The sequence below is a fragment of the Nerophis lumbriciformis genome, linkage group LG29 (assembly GCF_033978685.3).
Source record: "Nerophis lumbriciformis linkage group LG29, RoL_Nlum_v2.1, whole genome shotgun sequence".
Classification (NCBI taxonomy): Eukaryota; Metazoa; Chordata; class Actinopteri; order Syngnathiformes; family Syngnathidae; genus Nerophis; species Nerophis lumbriciformis.
The window spans coordinates 14,063,950-14,085,507 of NC_084576.2; the positions used below are offsets into that span (position 1 = coordinate 14,063,950).

At 36.1% G+C, this 21,558-nt stretch overlaps 1 protein-coding gene across 1 annotated transcript; it reads right to left on the reverse strand.

Moving 5' to 3' along the window:
- Window positions 1-2,169: 2,169 nt before the first annotated feature.
- Window positions 2,170-21,558, reverse strand: cers3b (ceramide synthase 3b). The gene is made up of 12 exons (XM_061924380.2): window positions 21,391-21,558; window positions 21,244-21,313; window positions 14,016-14,191; window positions 10,326-10,443; window positions 10,130-10,248; window positions 9,987-10,044; window positions 9,860-9,910; window positions 9,703-9,795; window positions 6,340-6,468; window positions 3,709-3,815; window positions 3,501-3,654; window positions 2,170-3,430 (listed from the first exon to the last, which is right to left on the reverse strand). The coding sequence occupies exons 3-12, from the start codon at window positions 14,186-14,188 to the stop codon at window positions 3,311-3,313; spliced, it is 1,122 nt and encodes a 373-aa protein (XP_061780364.1). The 5' UTR covers window positions 14,189-14,191; window positions 21,244-21,313; window positions 21,391-21,558; the 3' UTR covers window positions 2,170-3,310.

A 21,558-nucleotide genomic window follows, 5' to 3' on the forward strand; every position in this document is an offset into this window, starting at 1 on the left:
TTTACTATAGTATAGAACACATCATATCTAAATACTTTTTAGGTAAGAAATATAATTCAGTCATCATAAGCTAATTGTTTCACTAGATAATCCATACTTAATATGTATGTATAACAAAGAAAAACACATTTATAGTTCAACTGCACTTATTTGTGCCTAAAGTTTACTATTATACTTAAAAGTTATTATAAATAAATAAAAAAATTGCCACTGTAGTGAACATCATTATTTTATGTTGGGTTTTTTTAAATTAATTTAAATTAATTTTATTTAATTCTAAGAAAACATAGTCCAAAAAATAATGCCCAACATTTAAAACTAAACAAGTCAACAGTATTATTTATTTTGTTTGTACTTAAAAGTAATTTTCTGGTGGCAGAGGGGTTAGTGCATCTGCCTCACAATACGAAGGTCCTGAGTAGTCTTGGGTTCAATCCCGGGCTCGGGATCTTTCTGTGTGGAGTTTGCATGTTCTCCCCGTGACTGCGTGGGTTCCCTCCGGGTACTCCGGCTTCCTCCCACTTCCAAAGACATGCACCTGGGGATAAGTTGATTGGCAACACTAAATTGGCCCTAGTGTGTGGATGTGAGTGTGAATGTTGTCTGTCTATCTGTGTTGGCCCTGCGATGAGGTGGCGACTTGTCCAGGGTGTACCCCGCCTTCCGCCCGATTGTAGCTGAGATAGGCTCCAGCGCCTCCCGCGACCCCGAAGGGAATAAGCGGTAGAAAATGGATGGATGGATGGATAATAAAATATTTTTTCAAGAAATACCTAACATTTAAAAATAAAGTATGAAATATAGGATTAATATTTACGCAGCAAAGGAGCAAATATGTATTAATTGTATCCTTCCATTTTCTACCGCTTGTCCCCCTCGGTATCCTATCCTAGCTGCAACTCATAACAAGTTAATAGTTACACTACATAATTCATAATTAATGTGTATGTATAATAAAATAATGTCAATTTTAGCTCAGCTACACTTATTTTTGCCCAAAGTTTACTACGACACCTAAAAGTTACGATTAATTAGGAAATGTGCCAATGAAGCTCACAACAGTATTTAAATTAACTTAGAATAACACAGTAATATATGTTTTACTATAGTATTAGCTTATTTATTAAATATGATTCAATCATCATAAGCTAATAGTTATACTACACAATTCATATTTAATATGAATAACAAAAACAAGTAACCACTTAAGTTGAATAATATTAAATATTATACTTTAAAAGTAATGTTTAATGAAGAAATGTGCCTTTGGAGTCAACAGCATTATTATTTTTTCTTACTTAAAAATAATTTTCTTTAATTCTAATGAAATCTTTTTTTAAGCAAATAATAACTCACATTAAAAAAATAAAAAATAAATATAAGACTAGTATTTCAATAAATAAATCCAAAAACAAATGAATTAATATTAATGAACAAATGTATATAATGTAATTTTATTATAAATGTATTGATTATCAATGATAATATTTTTGGAGTTAGTTTTTCGCAAATATTTTCCAACAAGTAACACACAACATTTTAAAATAAAGTAAGAAAAATAAGGAGAATATTAACATAATAAATGAATGAATATTATGAACAAATGCATATTAATTTTTAAATATATGTATTCATTATCATTGAAAATAGTTTTGGGGTTTGGTTTTTTGCAAACACTTTTCAACAAAAAACATTTATATATATATATATATATATATATATATATATATATATATATATAAGATTAATACTTACACAATAAATGAATTCATATTTATAAACAAATGTATAATAATGTTATATTAAATGTATTCATTATCATTAATAATATTCTGGGGGTTGTTTTTTGCAAAGGATTGACACTTTAAACTGCACTTTGTTTATGAAATATCTCACTGAAGGTCGACATCGAAGAAAAAAAACAACATGGCTGAAAGCCATTGTTTCCAAAGGTCAACAAACATGGATCCACACTGTTTATATTAGGGGGTGTCCAAACCTTTTTTAAAGGTCCCGGGGACTCAAAAGGGTAAAAATAAGTCACATATATATATATATATATATATATATACATACACACACATGGATACATATATATATATATATATATATATATATATATATATATATATATATTCTTTAATTTGAACACATAAATATATCCACAGAGCAACTTCAAATTGACAACGTTTTTGTACAGTATATTTTTTTATGCCCCCTTTTTTAAAAGGCAAAACCACAAAATATGCAATATTTCCCCAAAACAATTTTCAAAACTGAATATATTATTGGAAGTAATTGCAGCCCTAAATAAATAATTCATAATAACATTTCTTTTGATGCATTATTATTTTTTGAACAATTACACGTTAAAAAAATAGACTCAAGGTCTTGGACATCCGAAAGACCTCACTCAAGAAAGTATTAAAAATAATCCTGATGTATGACTTATTTATGCTTACATCTCTAGATCAGTGGTTACTAAAGCTTTTTTTTTTTTTTTTTTTTACCAGGTACCACCTTCGAAAACACCTGGCTCGCCAAGTACCACCATAATGACCAACATTAAAATACGGTCGCGTACTAGGCCTACTTGTTCATTAAAACAAGGCAGAGGTTTTATTTAACAAGTATATTTGATATTATTGGCATTACACGCCGTTTAAACAGTAACACTGCGTTTGAATATAGGAAAATAAACACTAATCACTTAAGTAATTATTTGGCGTATCACTACCAGTTTGAGAATCACTGATCGAGATCAACTTCAGATCTATCCGTTGATTATAATTTTTTTTTTTTTTTTTTACAATGGCAGTTTTAAAATAAAAAAGGGCCTACATGGCATCCATCCATCCATCCATTTTCTACCGCTTGTCCCTTTTTGAGGTCGCGGGGGGTGCTGGAGCCTATCTCAGCTGCATTCGGGCGGAAGGCGGGGTACACCCTGGACAAGTCAACACAGATAGACAACATTCACACTCATGCCAGCTATGTTTTATTAGCGTCAATATTGCAACATTTTCTCGTTACCTGTTCTTCAATTCCAATTTTTATAAAAGTATTTTTTAAATACATTTTTAAAAAATTGCTTCGGGCCGCACTTTGGACACCCCTGGTTGATATCGTCAGTGACAACTTGGGTCCTTAAAAGGTCAGCATCTATCAAGCGTCGCTAACATGTTGCTTCATATCAGGTCATGGCTCGTCCTTCAGTTCTTTGACGAAAATCGCGTTTTCCCGTACAAAAACATCCCAGAGAGTCCAGCGGGAGTCCTTCCAAGAGAACGTTCACTTCGGATTGAGGTCATCAATGACCGCTGGCCCGCCCTCGGACCCCCACGCCGTTAACGTGACGGCATGTGTAGCTCGTCTCCTTTGGCGAGTCGCTGTCGTCCTCCTCTTCATCGCTCCTGTCGTCGCCTTGCAGCTGGAGGGGGAAAAGAGAGTGCAAAGCGAGAGGAAACATTGTGGTGAAAGCTGGCATGTGCAGGACCCACCTTGGTGAAGACACACTTGTAGAGCATTTTGTATATGAGGACGGCCCAGTAGAGGTGGAGCACCAGCAGCACCATCAGCATGGCGTTGAAGAAGTAGTAGCCGAAGAAGGGAGCGAACCTCTCCAGCGGGTACACACACGTGCAGTGGATCACCCTGTAGGCGGCCCACACGTCACACACCTTTCCCATCTCACTGCCTGCAACTCACCAGAGAGGGAAGAGCACCAGTCTGGTCAGCGTGAAGAGCAAGGTGAAGACCACGAACATGGCGTTGGCGGTCTGACGCCACCTGGCGTAGTTCAGCACCTTCGCGCCCTGCAAGATAGAAACATGGCTTTGTTTCACCTTCACTAACGCCAACAGTGCACACATTCATTGGGACTCAAGGTGAGGGAAAGAAAGGGAAAGAAGCAGAGGTTGACAAAAATGACACTATAAAGTTTGTGTAGTGTTAAGGGAAAAGAATACAAAGAAACCATTCTTATTAACACGTTAACAAAGATCCTAAATGGGACAGGAGCACGCTGCTGTTTTTAAAGACCGCCTCTAAAATCACGTGTCAAAGATCCTTTATAGGACAGAAGCGCTCTGCTGTTTTAAAGACCTACTCTAAAATCACTTGTCAAAGATCCTCTATTTGACATGGTGCTTTGCTGTTTTTAAAGACCTACTGTAAAATCACTTGTCAAAGATCTTCTATAGGACAGGAGCGCTCTGCTGTTTTTAAATACCTACTCTGAAATCACATGTCAAAGATCCTCTATTTGACATGGGTGCGGGGTGGGGTTATGTTTTTTTATTTTTTTATTTATTTTGTCATAAAGAAATACAATCATGTGTGCTTACGGACTGTATCCCTGCAGACTGTATTGATATATATTGATATATAATGTATATATTGTGTTTTTTATGTTGATTTAATTAAAAAAAATATATACAGTATATATTATTATTTTTTTATTTCTAGTGCGGCCCGGTACCAATTGGTCCACGGACCGGTACCGGGCCGCGGCCCGGTGGTTGGGGACCACTGCTCTCTGTGACAGCAGTGCTATGCTGTTTTTAAGTTTCTGCTACAAAAAAGCTTGTCAAAGATCCTCTATGTAACAGGATAACTCTACTGTTTTTAAGGACCTACTACAAAAATGCTTGTCAAAGATCCTCTTTGCTATATGAGTGATCTACTGCAAAAAAGTTGGTCAAAGATCCTCCATGTGACAGGAACACTACTGTTTTTAAGGAACTACTACAAAAAAGCTTGTCAAAGATCCTCTCTGCTACATGAGTGCTCTATTGCAAAAAAGTTAGTCAAATATCCTCCAGGTGACAAGAGCACTCTACTGTTTTTATGGACCTACTACAAAAATACTGTCTAAGATCCTCTATTCTACATGAGTGTTCTTACTGCAAAAAGTTGGTCAAGGATCATCCAGGTGACAAGAGCACTCAACTGTTTTTCAGGATCTACTACAAAAATGCTGGTCAAAGATCTTCTATGCTACATGAGTGCTCTACTGCAACAAAGCTAGTCTAAGATTCTCTGTTAGACTGGAGCACTTTACTGTTTTAAGGACCTGCTACAAAAATGCTCGTCAAAGATCCTCTATGCTACATGAGTGCTCTACTGCAAAAAGTTGGTCAAAGATACTCCAGGTGACAAGAGCACTCTACTGTTTCTAAGGACATACTACAAAAATGCTTGTCAAAGATCCTTTATGCTACATGAGTGCTTTACTGCAAAAAAGTTGGTCAAAGACCCTCCATGTGACAGGAACCCTGTTTTTAAGGACCTACTACAAAAATACTAGTCAAAAATCCTCTATGCTACATGAGTGCTCTACTGCAAAAAAGCTAATCTAAGATTCTCTGTTAGACTGGAGCACTTTACTGTTTTAAGGACCTGCTACAAAAATGCTCGTCAAAGATCCTCTATGCTACATGAGTGCTCTACTGCAAAAAGTTGGTCAAAGATACTCCAGGTGACAAGAGCACTCTACTGCAAAAAGTTGGTCAAAGATACTCCAGGTGACAAGAGCACTCTACTCTTTCTAAGGACATACTACAAAAATGCTTGTCAAAGATCCTTTATGCTACATGAGTGCTTTACTGCAAAACAGTTGGTCAAAGATCATCCAGGTGACAAGAGCACTCTACTGTTTTAAGGACCTTCTACAAAAATGCTCGTCAAAGATCCTCTATGCTACATGAATGTTCTACTGCAAAAAGTTGGTCGAAGATCCGCCAGGTGACAGGAGCACTCTACTGTTTCTGAGGACCTACTACACAAATGCTTGTCAAAGATCCTCTATGCTACATGAGTGCTTTACTGCAAATAAGTTGGTCAAAGATCCTCCATGTCACAGGAGCACTCTACTGTTTTAAGGACCTTCTACAAAAATGCTCGTCAAAAATCCTCTATGCTACATGAGTGCTTTACTGCAAATAAGTTGGTCAAAGATCCTCCAGGTGACAAGAGCACTCTACTGTTTTTCAGGATCTACTACAAAAATGCTCGTCAAAGATCTTCTATGCTACATGAGTGCCCTACTGCAAAAAAGTTGGTCGAAGATACTCCATGTGACAGGAGCCCTGTTTTTAAGGACCTACTACAAAAATGCTATTCAAAGATCCTCTATGCTACACAAGTGCTATACTGCAAAAAAGTTGGTCAAAGATCCTCTAGGTGAAAAGAGCACTACTGTTTTTAAGGACCTACTGCAGAAAAGCTTGTCAAAGATCCTCCATGTGCTGAGAGTGCTGTGCAGTTTTTAAAGATCTACTGTATAAGTGCCCGTCAAAGATCCTGTATATGACAGGAGTGCTGTGGGATCGGTCTGACCTCCAGCAGGATGTCCGCAGAGTCGTGCAGCGCCATGACGATGGTGCCGACTCGGATGTAGTTGGAGATCCAGGAGAAGGCCAGGAGAGTTAGTGTAGCAATGTGATGGATCACCTGCTCCTTGAAGTCCTGCAGACGAGGATTGTGCAGGAAACACGGAGGAAGATTAAATATGCGACACACATTGTTTCATTAGTACACAACCAGTTGAGCTGTCAAAGTAAAGGTGTATTTTCCCTATATGGCCACAAGATGGCAGCAAGTGACCATGTTCTGACAGCACACATTCAAAGTACCCCTGGTGGTACACGTTTAGTAGTACTTGTACTTGTACTATTTACTTCTTCTGCAGGGGCTTGCTAAAAAAAAGACATTTGCTAAATGAACACAAATGTTTTCTGCATGGACATTGTTAATAAAGCGTGTATGGTTACTGTAAATGTGAAAGTGTACATTACAGTAAATGAAGAGCAGAGGACTGACACTTCTTGACATTAGCCATTTTACATTTTACGGGGCGGTATAGCTCGGTTGGTAGAGTGGCCGTGCCAGCAATTTGAGGGTTCCAGGTTCAATCCCCGCTTCTGCCAACCTAGTCACTGCTGTTGTGTCCTTGGGCAAGACACTTTACCCACCTGTTCCCAGTGCCACCCACACTGGTTTAAAAATGTAACTTAGATATTGGGTTTCACTATGTAAAGCGCTTTGAGTCACTAGAGAAAAGTGCTGTATAAATATAATTTACTTCACTTCACATGGCGGTTTCCACACCTCCAATTTTGTTCATAAGACAAAAAACACCATAAACTATACACTACTGCCATTTAACGTAACTGTAATTGTAACTTAATGTCATACTTGCAAATGACACTCGGAAATCTGGTAATAAAACAAGATAGGACATTTTATTTTTTTATTTTTTATATTTTTGGGAGGTAAAACATTGCATATTTTATAGGGCTTTCGATTCAATTCAATTATTGGGGGTAATGATTTGATTTAGAATCGATTCTCAATTCAAAACGATTCTCGATTCAAATTCAATACTTTTTAATAGCATTGGGTACCAGTTCTATGATTAACTACATTCCTCCATAAAATAGATAACCAGCTCTAATACATTTCTATATTATTTGAAAGAAAAATTGTTTTGTTTAATAAATTTCTCCCCAAACATTTAATAAAGTCAAATACAAATAAGGCAACAAGATAAGTAGCCCACACTTCTCTTTTCTAAAGTAAATCTGTACAGCAGATATAGATCATCTACATCAACAATATGATTTGCCTGAGTGGCTGGACAGGACAGATTGAAAAAAATATTAATAATAATTTAAAAAAAAAGGTTTTGATTACTTTTTAATCGATTAAAAATCGTAACAAATAACAATTGCGATTAATCAGAAAATAGTTTTTTTTTGACACCTCTAATATTTGGAGAAAAAAACCCTGGGTTTTGACAAAAATTGCATCAAATAAATGCATACAAACTTAATATTAACAGAAGTCGATAGAAAATGGATGTATGGATAATCTAGAGCAGGGGTGTCCAAACCACAGCCCGCGGCTCGTTGTCATCTTCAATTTGGTTTACGAGATGTACTGAGTTTAATTTAGGAATCTCACCCACAGGGAGATGGCATTCATTTTAATAGTCTGACAATGTTAATGCTGCAAACATGTCACCATCTAGTAGATAATGTGAGAAGTTTAGGTCATTCATCCATTGTGGTGGGTGTTGGTGCCTATCCCAGGAATTACCTTTAATTATGCTCTGATAGAAAATGCGGGCAGGATTTACTTATATGACCCAATGCAAACAACTTTCACTAGTCATGGTGCAAAAAAAAGAAAAGAAAGAAAACTAACACCAAAGGTCAACACACATGGTCACACGTAACACAACCTGCTCACTGAACTTTGTGGACATTAAAATGTCCATGCACCATAAAAAAATCAAAATACACCCATTTAAATCAATAAAAAAAAAAAAAGCAAAAAAAAAAGCAAAACACTTTTAACACTTAGCCATGGTTGGCACATTTTAGCTACTTATTATATTTCTGATTGATTACAAAACTTTAAGGAGGTCGTCACGGAAGTAAACAAGGTAGCAGTTGAACTTTCACATACTCTTAATACCGAAATATATTAATTATTAATTATATATAAATTAAAATTAATATAATATGTACACATATATGTATAGGCTATACTGTATATATATATATATATATATATATATATATATATATATATATATATATATATATATATATATATATATATATATATATATATGTTTATATATATAAATATATATATACACATATACAGTACAGGCCAAAAGCTTGGACACACACCTCATTCAATATGTTTTCTTTATTATCATGACTATTTACATTGTAGATTGTCACTGAAGGCATCAAAACTATGAATGAACACATGTAGAGTTATGTACTTAACAAAAAAAGGTGAAATAACTGAAAACATGTTTTATATTCTAGTTTCTTCAAAATAGCCACCCTTTGCTCTGATTACTGCTTTGCACACTCTTGGCATTCTCTCGATGAGCTTCAAGAGGTAGTCGCCTGAAATGGTTTTCACTTCACAGGTGTCATAGTTTTGATGCCTTCTATGACAATCTACAAGGTAAATAGTCATGAACTTAAAGAAAACGCATTGAAATGAGAAGGTGTGTCCAAACCTTTGGCCTGTACTGTATATACATACATACTGTATATGTGTATACCTTTTCAACTTAAGGGCTGCATTAGGGCTAACAAACTTTGAGGGGCGAAAGCCGACTGCATTTAAAATAGCATATATATATATATATATATATATATATATATATATATATATATATATATATATACTGTATATATGTATGTATGTATGTATGTTTATATATATATATATATATACTGTATATATATATATATATATATATATATATATACTGTATATGTATATATATATATATATATATATATATATACATATATATTATTTTAAATGTAGTCGGCTTTCGCCCCTCAACCAAAGTTTTTTAGCCCAATGCGGCCCTTAAGTCAAAAAGTTTGGACACCCCTGATCTAGAGATCTAAGCATCAAATAAGATAATTAAAAAAAAATTATATGTGACTTATTTCTAACATTTTTATGACTGAGACCCTTCCGGTCTCCCAGAGCCAAACTTAAGGGGAGCCCTAAATGTTTAAAAAAAATCTATATATCGTATTGGTTTTAGAAATAAAAAATATGAAAATGGCCCCTGCATGCTTTGATGTTTCCGTGTGTGGCCCTCAGTGTAAAAGTTTGGACAGCCCTGTTGTAAAGCATTCGAATAAACACACTTGCCTTCCGTTTCACATCAAAGGTGAGGCTGAGGAGGAGTGAAAGGTAGAAGCCCATTTCCAGGAAGTAATACCAGTACTGGGATGGCAGCAGAGACTGTGCACACAACACTAATGTTAACTTTATTCTGCATTTTGTCATGTTATAATAAATGTACTACCTGCTTAGGGAAACCTGCCCACACCTCCTTGATGTTGTACAACCAGGGTTTCTAAAACCGAGAACAGGAACACATTGTGTGAAATGTCCCTTCAAAGAAACGTATGAGAGGACCAAAAAACACTTACGTCATGGAGGGCGAGGACTCCCCCTACAAATGCAAAAAAATAGAACACACATCTCCAACTGTTGGCATGGAAACCAATAAACAGTGAGACATTAAATAGGAGCGATTTTAGGGAGGATTTCCTGACTGGGCGTGAACACAAACCTGGCCTCGCAGAATCTCTTCCGAAGACCAGGACGTTCTTGGTTCCTCCTCCTCCTGAACCAGACTTCAACTTTGTGCTCTGGCCAGCTGGTCTTCTTACAAAGACTCCTCACGTCCGCCTGACACACACCGCGCACAAATCAGTCCGACCAAACTCGGAAAGGAAGGTGACTTCTCGAAAACTATGATGTCTCACCTGTGACGGAACATGCGCTCGTTTGCAGAAGTAGTTCTCCAGGATGGCATTTTGTTCCACATGGTGACGTATCCGATCTTTAACGCCCCAAACGTCAGCTAGCGGCGAGGCCACAGATCTGCACCCGCAAGCAAGCACAGGATTAGCGTTTCAGCTTTATTCATATTTAGAAACACTTAATACGTAGGACAAAAATCTGGAAAGCTTTTGCTTAGCATCAAAATAGTTTTTATTCCAATTTAAAATTCCCCTCAACTCTTTAATTTTTGAGGCTACTTGTTGCTAGGCAGATCTCTTAGATATTGTGTGAGCGCTATGAGGGTATGTCCACACAGGTATTTTTATTTCATCGTTGTTAAAAAAAGATGTAATATAATCTTCATATTATTTTATTATCTGTGTATGCCTTGGTACAAGAAGTTATTTAATTAAATATATTTTGATTGATCTATAAACTATTTATTCTTAAGATTGTCCTCTGGCGCCATTGACGAAAATATTTAATAAAGAATATAAATAAATTTGGTTTTCATAACATTTACAAAAATCAAGTGAATGTTTTCATTGTTTTATTTATGTATGCCTTGCCTATTTATTTACTTTATTCATCTTATCTCATTGTCCTTAGTCATTATTGTTAAAAATAACTTGATTGTATTTTTTGGATGAAAAATCTAATTTCTTACATATTTTTTTGTTTGTGTGTCTTGGTAAATGTATATATTTAGTCTTATTGTTATTATTATTATGTACATTTCATTTATTGAATATACAGTATGTATATTTAGTAAAAATCAAGTAAATGTAATGTTCTCATTATGTTTTTTTTTGTTTCTGTATGCCTGGTAGTCGTAGTTATTTAATTTAATGTTTTTTGCTACACGTCAGTCCCCATTATTTAAAAACATAAACACAATGTATTTTTTCTATCAAAAATACATATTTTGCATGCCTTGGTAATTTTCTTTTCACTTGTCCAACATCATCCATTGATAAAAAGATACATACATATTCTAACCTAAAAGATGTTTCATTTATTTGATAAATATAATATTCACAAAATTCAAGTGAATATAAAGTTTTCATTATATTTTATATGGGCCTTGACACAAGTATTTATTTATTGATTTCTTTCCTTGTTATCTGTCACTGTTGTTAAAAAAAATACATAGGTATATATATATATATATATATATATATATATATATATATATATATATATATATATATATATATATATATATACACACATTTATATATATATATATATATGTAGATATAGATTTTTTTTTTTTTTAAATACACATTTTCTCATATACGTTATTAAGTATGTATGCCTTGGTTAAGGTATTTTTTTGCCGGCTTGTACTAAAAAAAAGTACAAAAACAGAATTTGTTTTCAAATTAATATACATCTCTCATACATGTCCTCTCTCACTATTGTTAAAAATAAAATAATAAATTATTGAGTATATAAATTAATTACATGAATTATTATTAAATAAATTACCTAATGAAGTGAATGTATTGTTTTCATTATATATATATACATACATACAGTGGGGCAAAAAAGTATTTAGTCAGTCACCAATTGTGCAAGTTCTCCCACTTAAAATGATGACAGAGGTCTGTAATTTTCATCATAGGTACACTTCAACTGTGAGAGACAGAATGTGAAAAAAAAATCCAGGAATTCACATTGTAGGAATTTTAAAGAATTTATTTGTAAATTATGGTGGAAAATAAGTATTTGGTCACTTCACACAAGGAAGATCTCTGGCTCTCACAGACCTATAACTTCTTCTTTAAGAAGCTCTTCTGTCCTCCACTTGTTACCTGTGTTAATGGCACCTGTTTGAACTCGTTATCTGTATAAAAGACACCTGTACACAGCCTCAAACAGTCAGACTCCAAACTCCACTATGGGCAAGACCAAAGAGCTGTCAAAGGACACCAGGAAAATAATTGTAGACCTGCACCAGACTGTGAAGAGTGAATCTACAATAGGCAAGCAGCTTGGTGTGAAAAAATCAACTGTGGGAGCAATTATCAGAAAATGGAAGACATACAAGACCACTGATAATCTCCCTCGATCTAGGGCTCCACGCAAGATCTCATCCCGTGGGGTCAAAATTATCATGAGAACGGTGAGCAAAAATCCCAGAACCACACGGGGGGATCTGGTGAGTGACCTGCAGAGAGCTGGGACCAAAGTAACAAAGGTTACCATCAGTAACACACTACGCCGACAGGGAATCAAATCCTGCAGTGCCAGACGTGTCCCCCTGCTTAAGCCAGTGCATGTCCAGGCCCGTCTGAAGTTTGCCAGAGAGCACATGGATGATACAGCAGAGGATTGGGAGAATGTCATGTGGTCAGATGAAACCAAAATAGAACTTTTTGGTCTAAACTCAACTCGTCGTGTTTGGAGGAAGAAGAATACTGAGTTGCATCCCAAGAACACCATACCTACTGTGAAGCATGGGGGTGGAAACATCATGCTTTGGGGCTGTTTTTCTGCTAAGGGTACAGGCCGACTGATCCGTGTTCAGGAAAGAATGAATAGGGCCATGTATCGTGAGATTTTGAGCCAAAACCTCCTTCCATCAGTGAGAGCTTTGAAGATGAAACGTGGCTGGGTCTTCCAGCATGACAATGATCCCAAACACACCGCCCGGGCAACGAAGGAGTAAGAAGCATTTGAAAGTCCTGGAGTGGCCTAGCCAGTCTCCAGACCTTAACCCCATAGAAAATCTGTGGAGGGAGTTGAAAGTCCGTGTTGCTCGGCGACAGCCCCAAAACATCACTGCTCTCGAGAAGATCTGCATGGAGGAATGGGCCAAAATACCAGCTACTGTGTGTGCAAACCTGGTAAAGACCTATAGTAATCGTTTGACCTCTGTTATTGCCAACAAAGGTTATATTACAAAGCATTGAGTTGAATTTTTGTTATTGACTAAATACTTATTTTCCACCATAATTTACAAATAAATTCTTAAAAAATCCTACAATGTGAATTCCTATGATGAAAATTACAGACCTCTGTCATCATTTTAAGTGGGAGAACTTGCACAATTGGTGGCTGACTAAATACTTTTTTGCCCCACTGTATATATATATATATATATATATATATACATATATACATACATACATACATACATATATACATATATATATACATATATACATACATACATACATATATATATATATACATACATACATACATATATATATATATATATATATATATATATATATATATATATATATATATATATATATATATATATAGCTGAGATAGGCTCCAGCACCCCCCGCGACCCCAAAAAGGGACAAACGGTAGAAAATGGATATATATATATATATATATATATATATATAAAATCAATACAATTTATTAATCGTGGACGTGGTGTTTATATATTTATGTATGTCTCTGTTTAACCTATGGGAGCAAAACTAGTTTTTTTTTATGTAATCATGACACTCTAGAGTTGATTTAAAAGATACTTGGAGAATAATTCTATGCCAACGTTAACATAGATTAAAAAAAGAAAACAATTGTAAAGAAACAGCGCCATCTAGTGGTCTGATGTATCTAATGCAGACAGGTACCAAAAAGTCATCAAAACTTGGCTTTAGTCCAGACAGCTTGTTCAACGCCGCATGGCGTCTTATGCTCACCTCTCAAAGAGGAACCTGACCAGCAGAAGGCAGACGGCGTAGGGCAGCACTGCGTAAAGTTGCGAGGCTTTGGCGTAGACGCGACCCTCGCGGTCGTCTAGGTCCGCCCATGAGACCTTCGCTGGCAGCCACAGACGCTCCCACCACAGCCACTCGCTGACTGCCTGCAACATCCTCTTGGGAAACACACACAGGTTCAACAACACAAGTGCTGCAATCATCATCATCATCATCATCATGCAGGACTAGGGGGGTTTGGACTCCTTATCATGTTGGAAAAACGCCAGGCAGCACTTTCCAGAGGGAGGGGATCATTCTTTGCTTCTGAGATCACAACACATGCTGCTCAGTTGCCAGCTATTTACACAACAATGGTTGTGTGCTGACTGGTGTTCAGTGGATCCTAAATGCATGCAAGCTGCACACTGACTACTCTAATCCAATGCCTGTACATATAGCAACTTTGACACTTTGTAGATGTTGAAATCAATACAAAGTAGATCAATTAATGATTTTTTTAATCATTTCAAATTAGTGTAATACAATCAGGTTCTAAGCAGAATTGTATTTTGTGGACTCCCATTACAAAAAAAATGTCACACTTTATAATTAATGTGAAACGATTTTTACACTTAAAAAAAAAAAATCAAACTCGGATTAGATTTTAGTCATGTTTTGTACTAAAACTAATTCACAGGAATGAAATCGTTCAATCATTTATTTTAAACATAATTCAAACATCATCAAATCACACATCAGGATTCGATCCCAGTAAGACTGTTCACAGTGGCAACATTGAAGGAACTTTGCCATTACATTCTTATCAGTGACGGAGCAGGAAGGGGCTGGGAATACGTTTGGGGGTAAAAATGTCATATGAAGTGCCATGTCATGTATTCATTGACATTTTACACGCGCATATTCATGTGATTTCAGATTCATTCTCCCTTGACATTTCTTCTCTATATTATCCATCCTTCCATTTTCTCCCGCTTATCCCTTTCGGGGTCGCCGGGGGTGCTAATCTTCCATTATTCCGCCAACTAAAACCTTTTAAAGGACTTAGCACACTTGAAAACGTATCATATCTTGCCATAAATGCGTTCATGCCTCGCCTATTTATTTTGTAATTTACCGATTTTACTTGTCATCAGTCACCATTGTTACAATAAAAGTTTTACTTTTTTTTTTATACAAAAACACATATTTCCAGATATATTTTATTGTTTTTGTGTGCTTTGGTACATGTAGTTATTCAACATGGCCTCTGTCACTATCTAGAATATATATTTATTATTTAAAAAATATGTTTTATTTATTTGATGTATAAAAATATTGACAAAGTTTTTTTTTACTATAGGATTTTTATTATTTATGTACACGTATGCCTTGTTGAAGCACTTTATTTTTTGTTTAAAGAACCATATACAGCCGTTCTTGTCAAATAGTGGTGCAGGCCGCCCAGGGGGGACGCTTGTTAAAGTTAAAGTTAAAGTACCAATGATTGTCACACACACACTGGGTGTGGTGAAATTTGTCCTCTGCATTTGACCCATCCCCTTGTTCACCCCCTGGGAGGTGAGGGGAGCAGTGAGCAGCAGCGGTGCCGCGCCCGGGAATCATTTTTGGTGATTTAACCCCCAATTCCAACCCTTGATGCTGAGTGCCATGTGACCCCGAGGAACATGATTTATCAGTATCATGCAGTATCATGCTTCAAACTCCGCTTTGAAAAGATGTGCACTCCAAAATTTGCTCATTGTAGCCATTTAATCCTGACTTCCCCATTTTGATATAAAAACATCAGCACAAATTGTTTTATTCATTTTTGTTTTGTAGGTGAAAGTGTTTTATATATTGTGCTGATCAATTTGAATGTTTTAATATTTTTTGAGTTTATTTAATTCGATTTTTCAGTATCAAACGGTTTAAATCAGTCAAAAAATATTTATAGTTTAAATAAGGATACCATTTTCTTTATTTCAGGCAAATTATTGCACTTTAAATTTTTTCTGCTACAGACTGAAAACAATGTTAATAAAGTTATTCTTTAGTACAAGTGGATCTATATTTCTTTTTTTGTTTTCTTTATATTAAGAGGCAAGGAAAGTGTACTTATAGAGCACAATTCGTACACGAGGCAATTCAAAGTGCTTTACGGAAAAGAACAAGAAGGCAAAACAAAAATAATATGACCACAAAATGATCATAGTTCAAACTAAAATCATTAAATATAATAATCATAAAAACAATCAAATTAAATAAGGATACAATGTTATGCAGAGGTGTACTTATAACAATTTTATCAACAAATTATACTGTTTATAGTCGCGGTGGAGAGTGTGGGGGTGTGTGAAATGTTTTTTCTTCTAAGGGAGCGTAACAGAAAATACTTAGGTCGTTGGCCATTTTGGTTGTGGGGATTTTAGACAGTTATATTGTTTCCTCTTAAAAAGTGTGTTAATGCTGCATGCTGTAAAGTGGTTTTCTAAAAACTTGTCAGATAGAACCCAATGTGTCCAGTTTGCTGGATCCTCCTTGTCTTTCCTCCCTGTATTAAATGGTGTACCACAGGGTTCCATATTAGGTCTGTTGTTGCGTGAACCCTTGAGCTCCTGCAGTCAGCTTTTGATGTTGTTCAGTCCCAGCTGAGTCAAATGAGACTAGTGCTGAATGCAGAAAAATCTAAGGTGATGTAATTTTCAAATAGTAAATGATTGCCATTGAACACTCTAAAAATATAAACTGCTCATAAGGTTGAACTTGAAATGGTCACGATATATATAACTACTTGGGGATATTTATTGATAAAAATCTCACTTTGAAAAACTTGTGGCTAAACTTAAAATTAAATTGGCATTTTTCTTTAGAAACAAGTTCTGTTTTTCCGTACTAGTTAGGAAACGCTTGATTCTGACCACTTTGAAGCCTTTGCTAGATTATGTAAACTTGCATTTTATGAATGCACCCGACACTTATTTGATAAACAGATAGTGTTTATCACTGTGCTTTGCGTTTTATTACTGGTTGTGGCAACCTTGTCCGCCATTGCACTTTATATGCAAAGGCAAACTGTCCATTTTTGTCAGTTTGAAGATTTTCTCGATGGATGGTTTTTAAATATAAATCACTTCTTAGTCTAGTTCAGTGGTTCTTTGTTGGAGGAACCGAACCACACCAGTTTCATATGTGCATTCACCGAACCCTTCTTTAGTGAAAAATAAAATGTTTTTTTTTTCAAATTCAAGACAAAGTTATATGTTTTTTTTACTGGTGCACAAAATTAACCATGCATGAACATCACCTTGTTCAAAGAACAAAACCAACACAGTGCATGAACTTACAACAAATTACACACCTGCAAATCAGATGGAAATTTAGAGGGAACATTGTTTGGGGGTATCCATAATACGCCGATAGGGAGAAGTTTTTATTTTCACGATGAGTCGGGTGTGTCGTGACCTACGCGGCGGAGTCTCCGCCGAACCCCTGAGGCCGACACACCTAACTCCTAGGGTTCGATCAAACCCAAATTAAGAACCACTGGTCTAGTTCCCTGTAATTAGTGTTCTTTTATGTGATTGATTGATTGAAACTTTTATTAGTAGATTGTACAGTACAGTGCATATTCCATACAATTGACCACTAAATGGTAACACCCGAATAAGTTTTTCAACTTGTTTAAGTCGGGGTCCACGTAAATCAATTCATGTGTTGAGATTCCAGTTGCTACAGCTTAAGGCCACAGGACATACTTAGCATGTGTGTTCCTACAGCCAACACAAATCTTGTAAAAAAAAAAAAGCCTTAGATATGCAGATATTCTTCAGTAAGTCATAGAATAACTCACTGAAGATCTGAGGTTAACTGAGCTGATCACTTTGGGTGAATTTCAGGCCATTTTAAATAATCGAGAATCTGTTTCTATTGGGTATTTTACCTGCTTTTAAATTGTTTTTACTGAAACATTGTATACATTGTTTTGACTTATCACATTTTATTAGGGCTGTCAAAGTTATAAGTTCCTTTAACGGCGATCATTTTTTAAATGCGCGATTAACGTTTTTTGACCCTCGGCCCGTTCCGTAGCTTGGGGAAATGTTTAAAGGCGTCCAGTTACTGTCGAGCCACAACCTTGAAAATAGCTAGCAGAACTGCACAGAGAAAGGGGGACCTTATGGAAATCTCAGATCCAAAGCCATGGCAAGTCGTTCTCTGGACAAGACAAAACTATTTTACCTTCAATCGCCGTGAGACGACATCATTGGTGTGAACGCTGAGCACGTATTGCTGCTTGTAGAGAGGAGGAGCTTCACATCCGTGTTTGGATTACAGTTGAGTGCATTACTAAGAAGAAATGCAGATTGTTACTCTATCTGTTTTAGTAAGATGGAATAAAAGCTCAGCAGAAACAAAGATGGTAGAGAGGATGTCTAAAGTCACTTTTATCTGAGATTTTCGTCAAAACATGTCAAGTCTTTTCTCATACCAATCACACACGTGTGGTTGGCAGCTTCACAATAATAGCGCTACGCTTCACATCCGTTCTAACCAACAAAACAACAAATAATCGTCTTACATGACGATCATGCTATTCTGTTATTCTGTGTTATTTCTACCCAAATAAATGTTTTCTGGCAGATTGAAATTAAGTTTATTGAAATGGCAGCGGCAATATGAAGGAGGAAGAATGTCTTTGAACAATCTCGTCTTCTTCTTCTCTACCACTGAGACTAGGTCTAATACTGCAGGCATGCCTGCCACTGCCATCTACAGCCAACATCGGGTAACTACAGTTCACTGCACAATATTACCATCGCTATGGTATATTCTTTTATAACCTGTGCTGATTGATAGTTAGAAAATTACAGAATGTTGAACAGGCTGAATATTAAATTGTATTAATAGGTAGGTAGAGAAGGTTAAAATATTGTCATTTAGAGATATGAATGTCATGAACTTGTACAACAAGTACAGAATATCAGAAACATTTATTCAGGTAGAAAAAATATCACCTAACATCTATGTCCGATAATGGCTTTTTGCCGATATCCGATATTCCGATATTGTCCAACTTTTTAATTACCGATACCAACCGATACCGATATCAACCGATATTTGCAGTCGTGGAATTAACACAATATTATGCCTAATTTGGACAACCAGGTATGGTGAAGATAAGGTACTTTTTAAAAAAAAGTAGTAAAATAAGATAAATTAATTAAAAACATTTTCTTGAATAAAAAAAGAAAGTAAAACAATATAAAAACAGTTACATAGAAACTAGTAATTAATGAAAATTAGTAAAATTAACTGTTAAAGGTTAGTACTATTAGTGGACCAGCAGCACGCACAATCATGTGTGCTTACGGACTGTATCCCTTGCAGACTGTATGGATATATATTGATATATAATGTAGGAACCAGAATATTAATAACAGAAATAAACAACCCTTTTGTGTGAATGAGTGTAAATGGGGGGGGTGCACTAATTGTAAGTGTATCTTGTGTTTTTTATGTTGATTTAATAAAAAAACAAAAAAACAAAAAACGATACCGATAATAAAAAAAAAGATACCGATAATTTCCGATATTACATTTTAAAGCATTTATCGGCCGATAATATCGGCAAGCCGATATTATCGGACATCCCTATCTTTGACAATCAAAACATGATCGTTACAATCAAAAATGTGTGTTACTAATGCGTGAAACTGCTATCTAAACATGGAAGTGTAGCTCCTCTCCTCTAAATGCAAGTGCTACTAAATCAGGAATACAAAATTCTGTATTCCTACAAAATACAAACTCTGACAAGATACTAACACACCGCAGGTCTTTAAAAAAAATTCTCTTTAAAAACGCGTTTATATCCTTTTTGTGTTGCGCCGTTCCAAAAAGCATAATGTTTAAAAACCTTTCATTAAAGCAAATGAATTGTTCAGTTATGGTATTAAAAACTTAAAAAGTATCTGTCTAAGGCAGTGGTCCCCAACCTTTTTGTAGCTTCGGACCGGTCAACGCTTGAATTTGTCCCACGGACCGGTTGGGGGGGGGGGGATACAATCATGTGTGCTTACGGTCTGTATCCCTGCAGACTGTATTGATCTATATTGATATATAATGTATGTATTGTGTTTTTTATGTTGATTTAATTAAAATAAAAAAAATAAAAATAATAATAATAATAATTTTTTATTTTTTTTTATTTCTTGTGCGGCCCGGTACCAATCGGTCCACGGACCGGTACTGGGCTGCAGCCCGGTGGTTGGGGACCACTGGTCTAGGGTACACTTGTTAATGACGATTTTTTTAAATCTATCTGCTATTAATTTTGAGTCAACTATGAACAATGCGATTAAATATTTTAATCATTTGACAGCCCTAGTTTTTATGTTAATGTTCAGTAAGAAAGTAGTTTATTTTGTAATTGTGGTGTGTGTGACTGACTTTGTTTTGCTGCTCTCTTGGCCATGTCACTCTTGGAAAATAGATTTTAATCTCAATGAGTGTTTTTTTACCTGGTTAAATAAAGTATATTGATTGATGGATTCCTTTTTTTAGTGTGCTATTCTTTATTTTGTCCAATAAATGTGTTGTGGGACAACAAAAGTGAGCCGTGTGCCACAAATGGCCGCTGGGCCGCACTTTGGACACCTCTGGTCTATAGTATTGTCCCTTGAGAAGATATAGTGCCTATAAACCTTTCTTATTGTTTTCGTCCAGGTTTCCTACTAAATTCTCATGACAACTTGCCCTCGGTGCCATCCGATTAGCTTCCCTGTCGCAAACGGATCTGAGAGCCAATGCCAAAGGGCAAAAAAGATAAACATATGGAGCAACTTACAGATTATAAAGACAAAGTAAAGTCCTCCTTCTCGTGGACTCTGCCCACGGGTGCAGATAAAACATGCGGTTTGTTCAAAACAGGCACCAGGACAGCACTTACTGTGCTTGCTGTACTGTTCTAGCCACTACAATCTGCTGTTGTTGCACTGAAGATAAAGCTGTTGAGAGCCAGGTTTGAAAAGCTGAAGGCTATGTTTTCTATAGAAAAGTTCCATCGGAGGAAAGGAAAGCCATTGGAGAAGGTGTGTGTGTGTTTAAGCATCACAACTATCACAAAAAATATACAAATTGTCAATATAAAGCCCACATTATTTTATATTGTGTTTTGTCAAGCTGTGTAAGTGTGTGTGTGTGTGTGTGTGTGTGTGAGATCGCTCACCTGGGTGGTAAACTGAAGCTCCTGCCCCCCCTTCTTCGTCCGCCTCTAGTGCTCTCGCTCTTGGGAGTTCCTGCAAAGAAGACGTTTACTCACAAGGAGTTTGCATTTTGAAGTGAGCGAGCGGTGCTGTTGTTTGTGCACACTCACCTGTGGGCAGGTATTCCCTTTGGAATGCCCCCCCACACCCCACAAAGGACCCATTCAGTGGCGGGACAGCGGCGGGAAGAGGAGAAGGAGGCGGAGCCTATTGAGGGGGGAGAAACAGGAGCCTGCACATCAGGAGAGTCAATCTGAAAAAAAAAGAAAAAGAGCTGG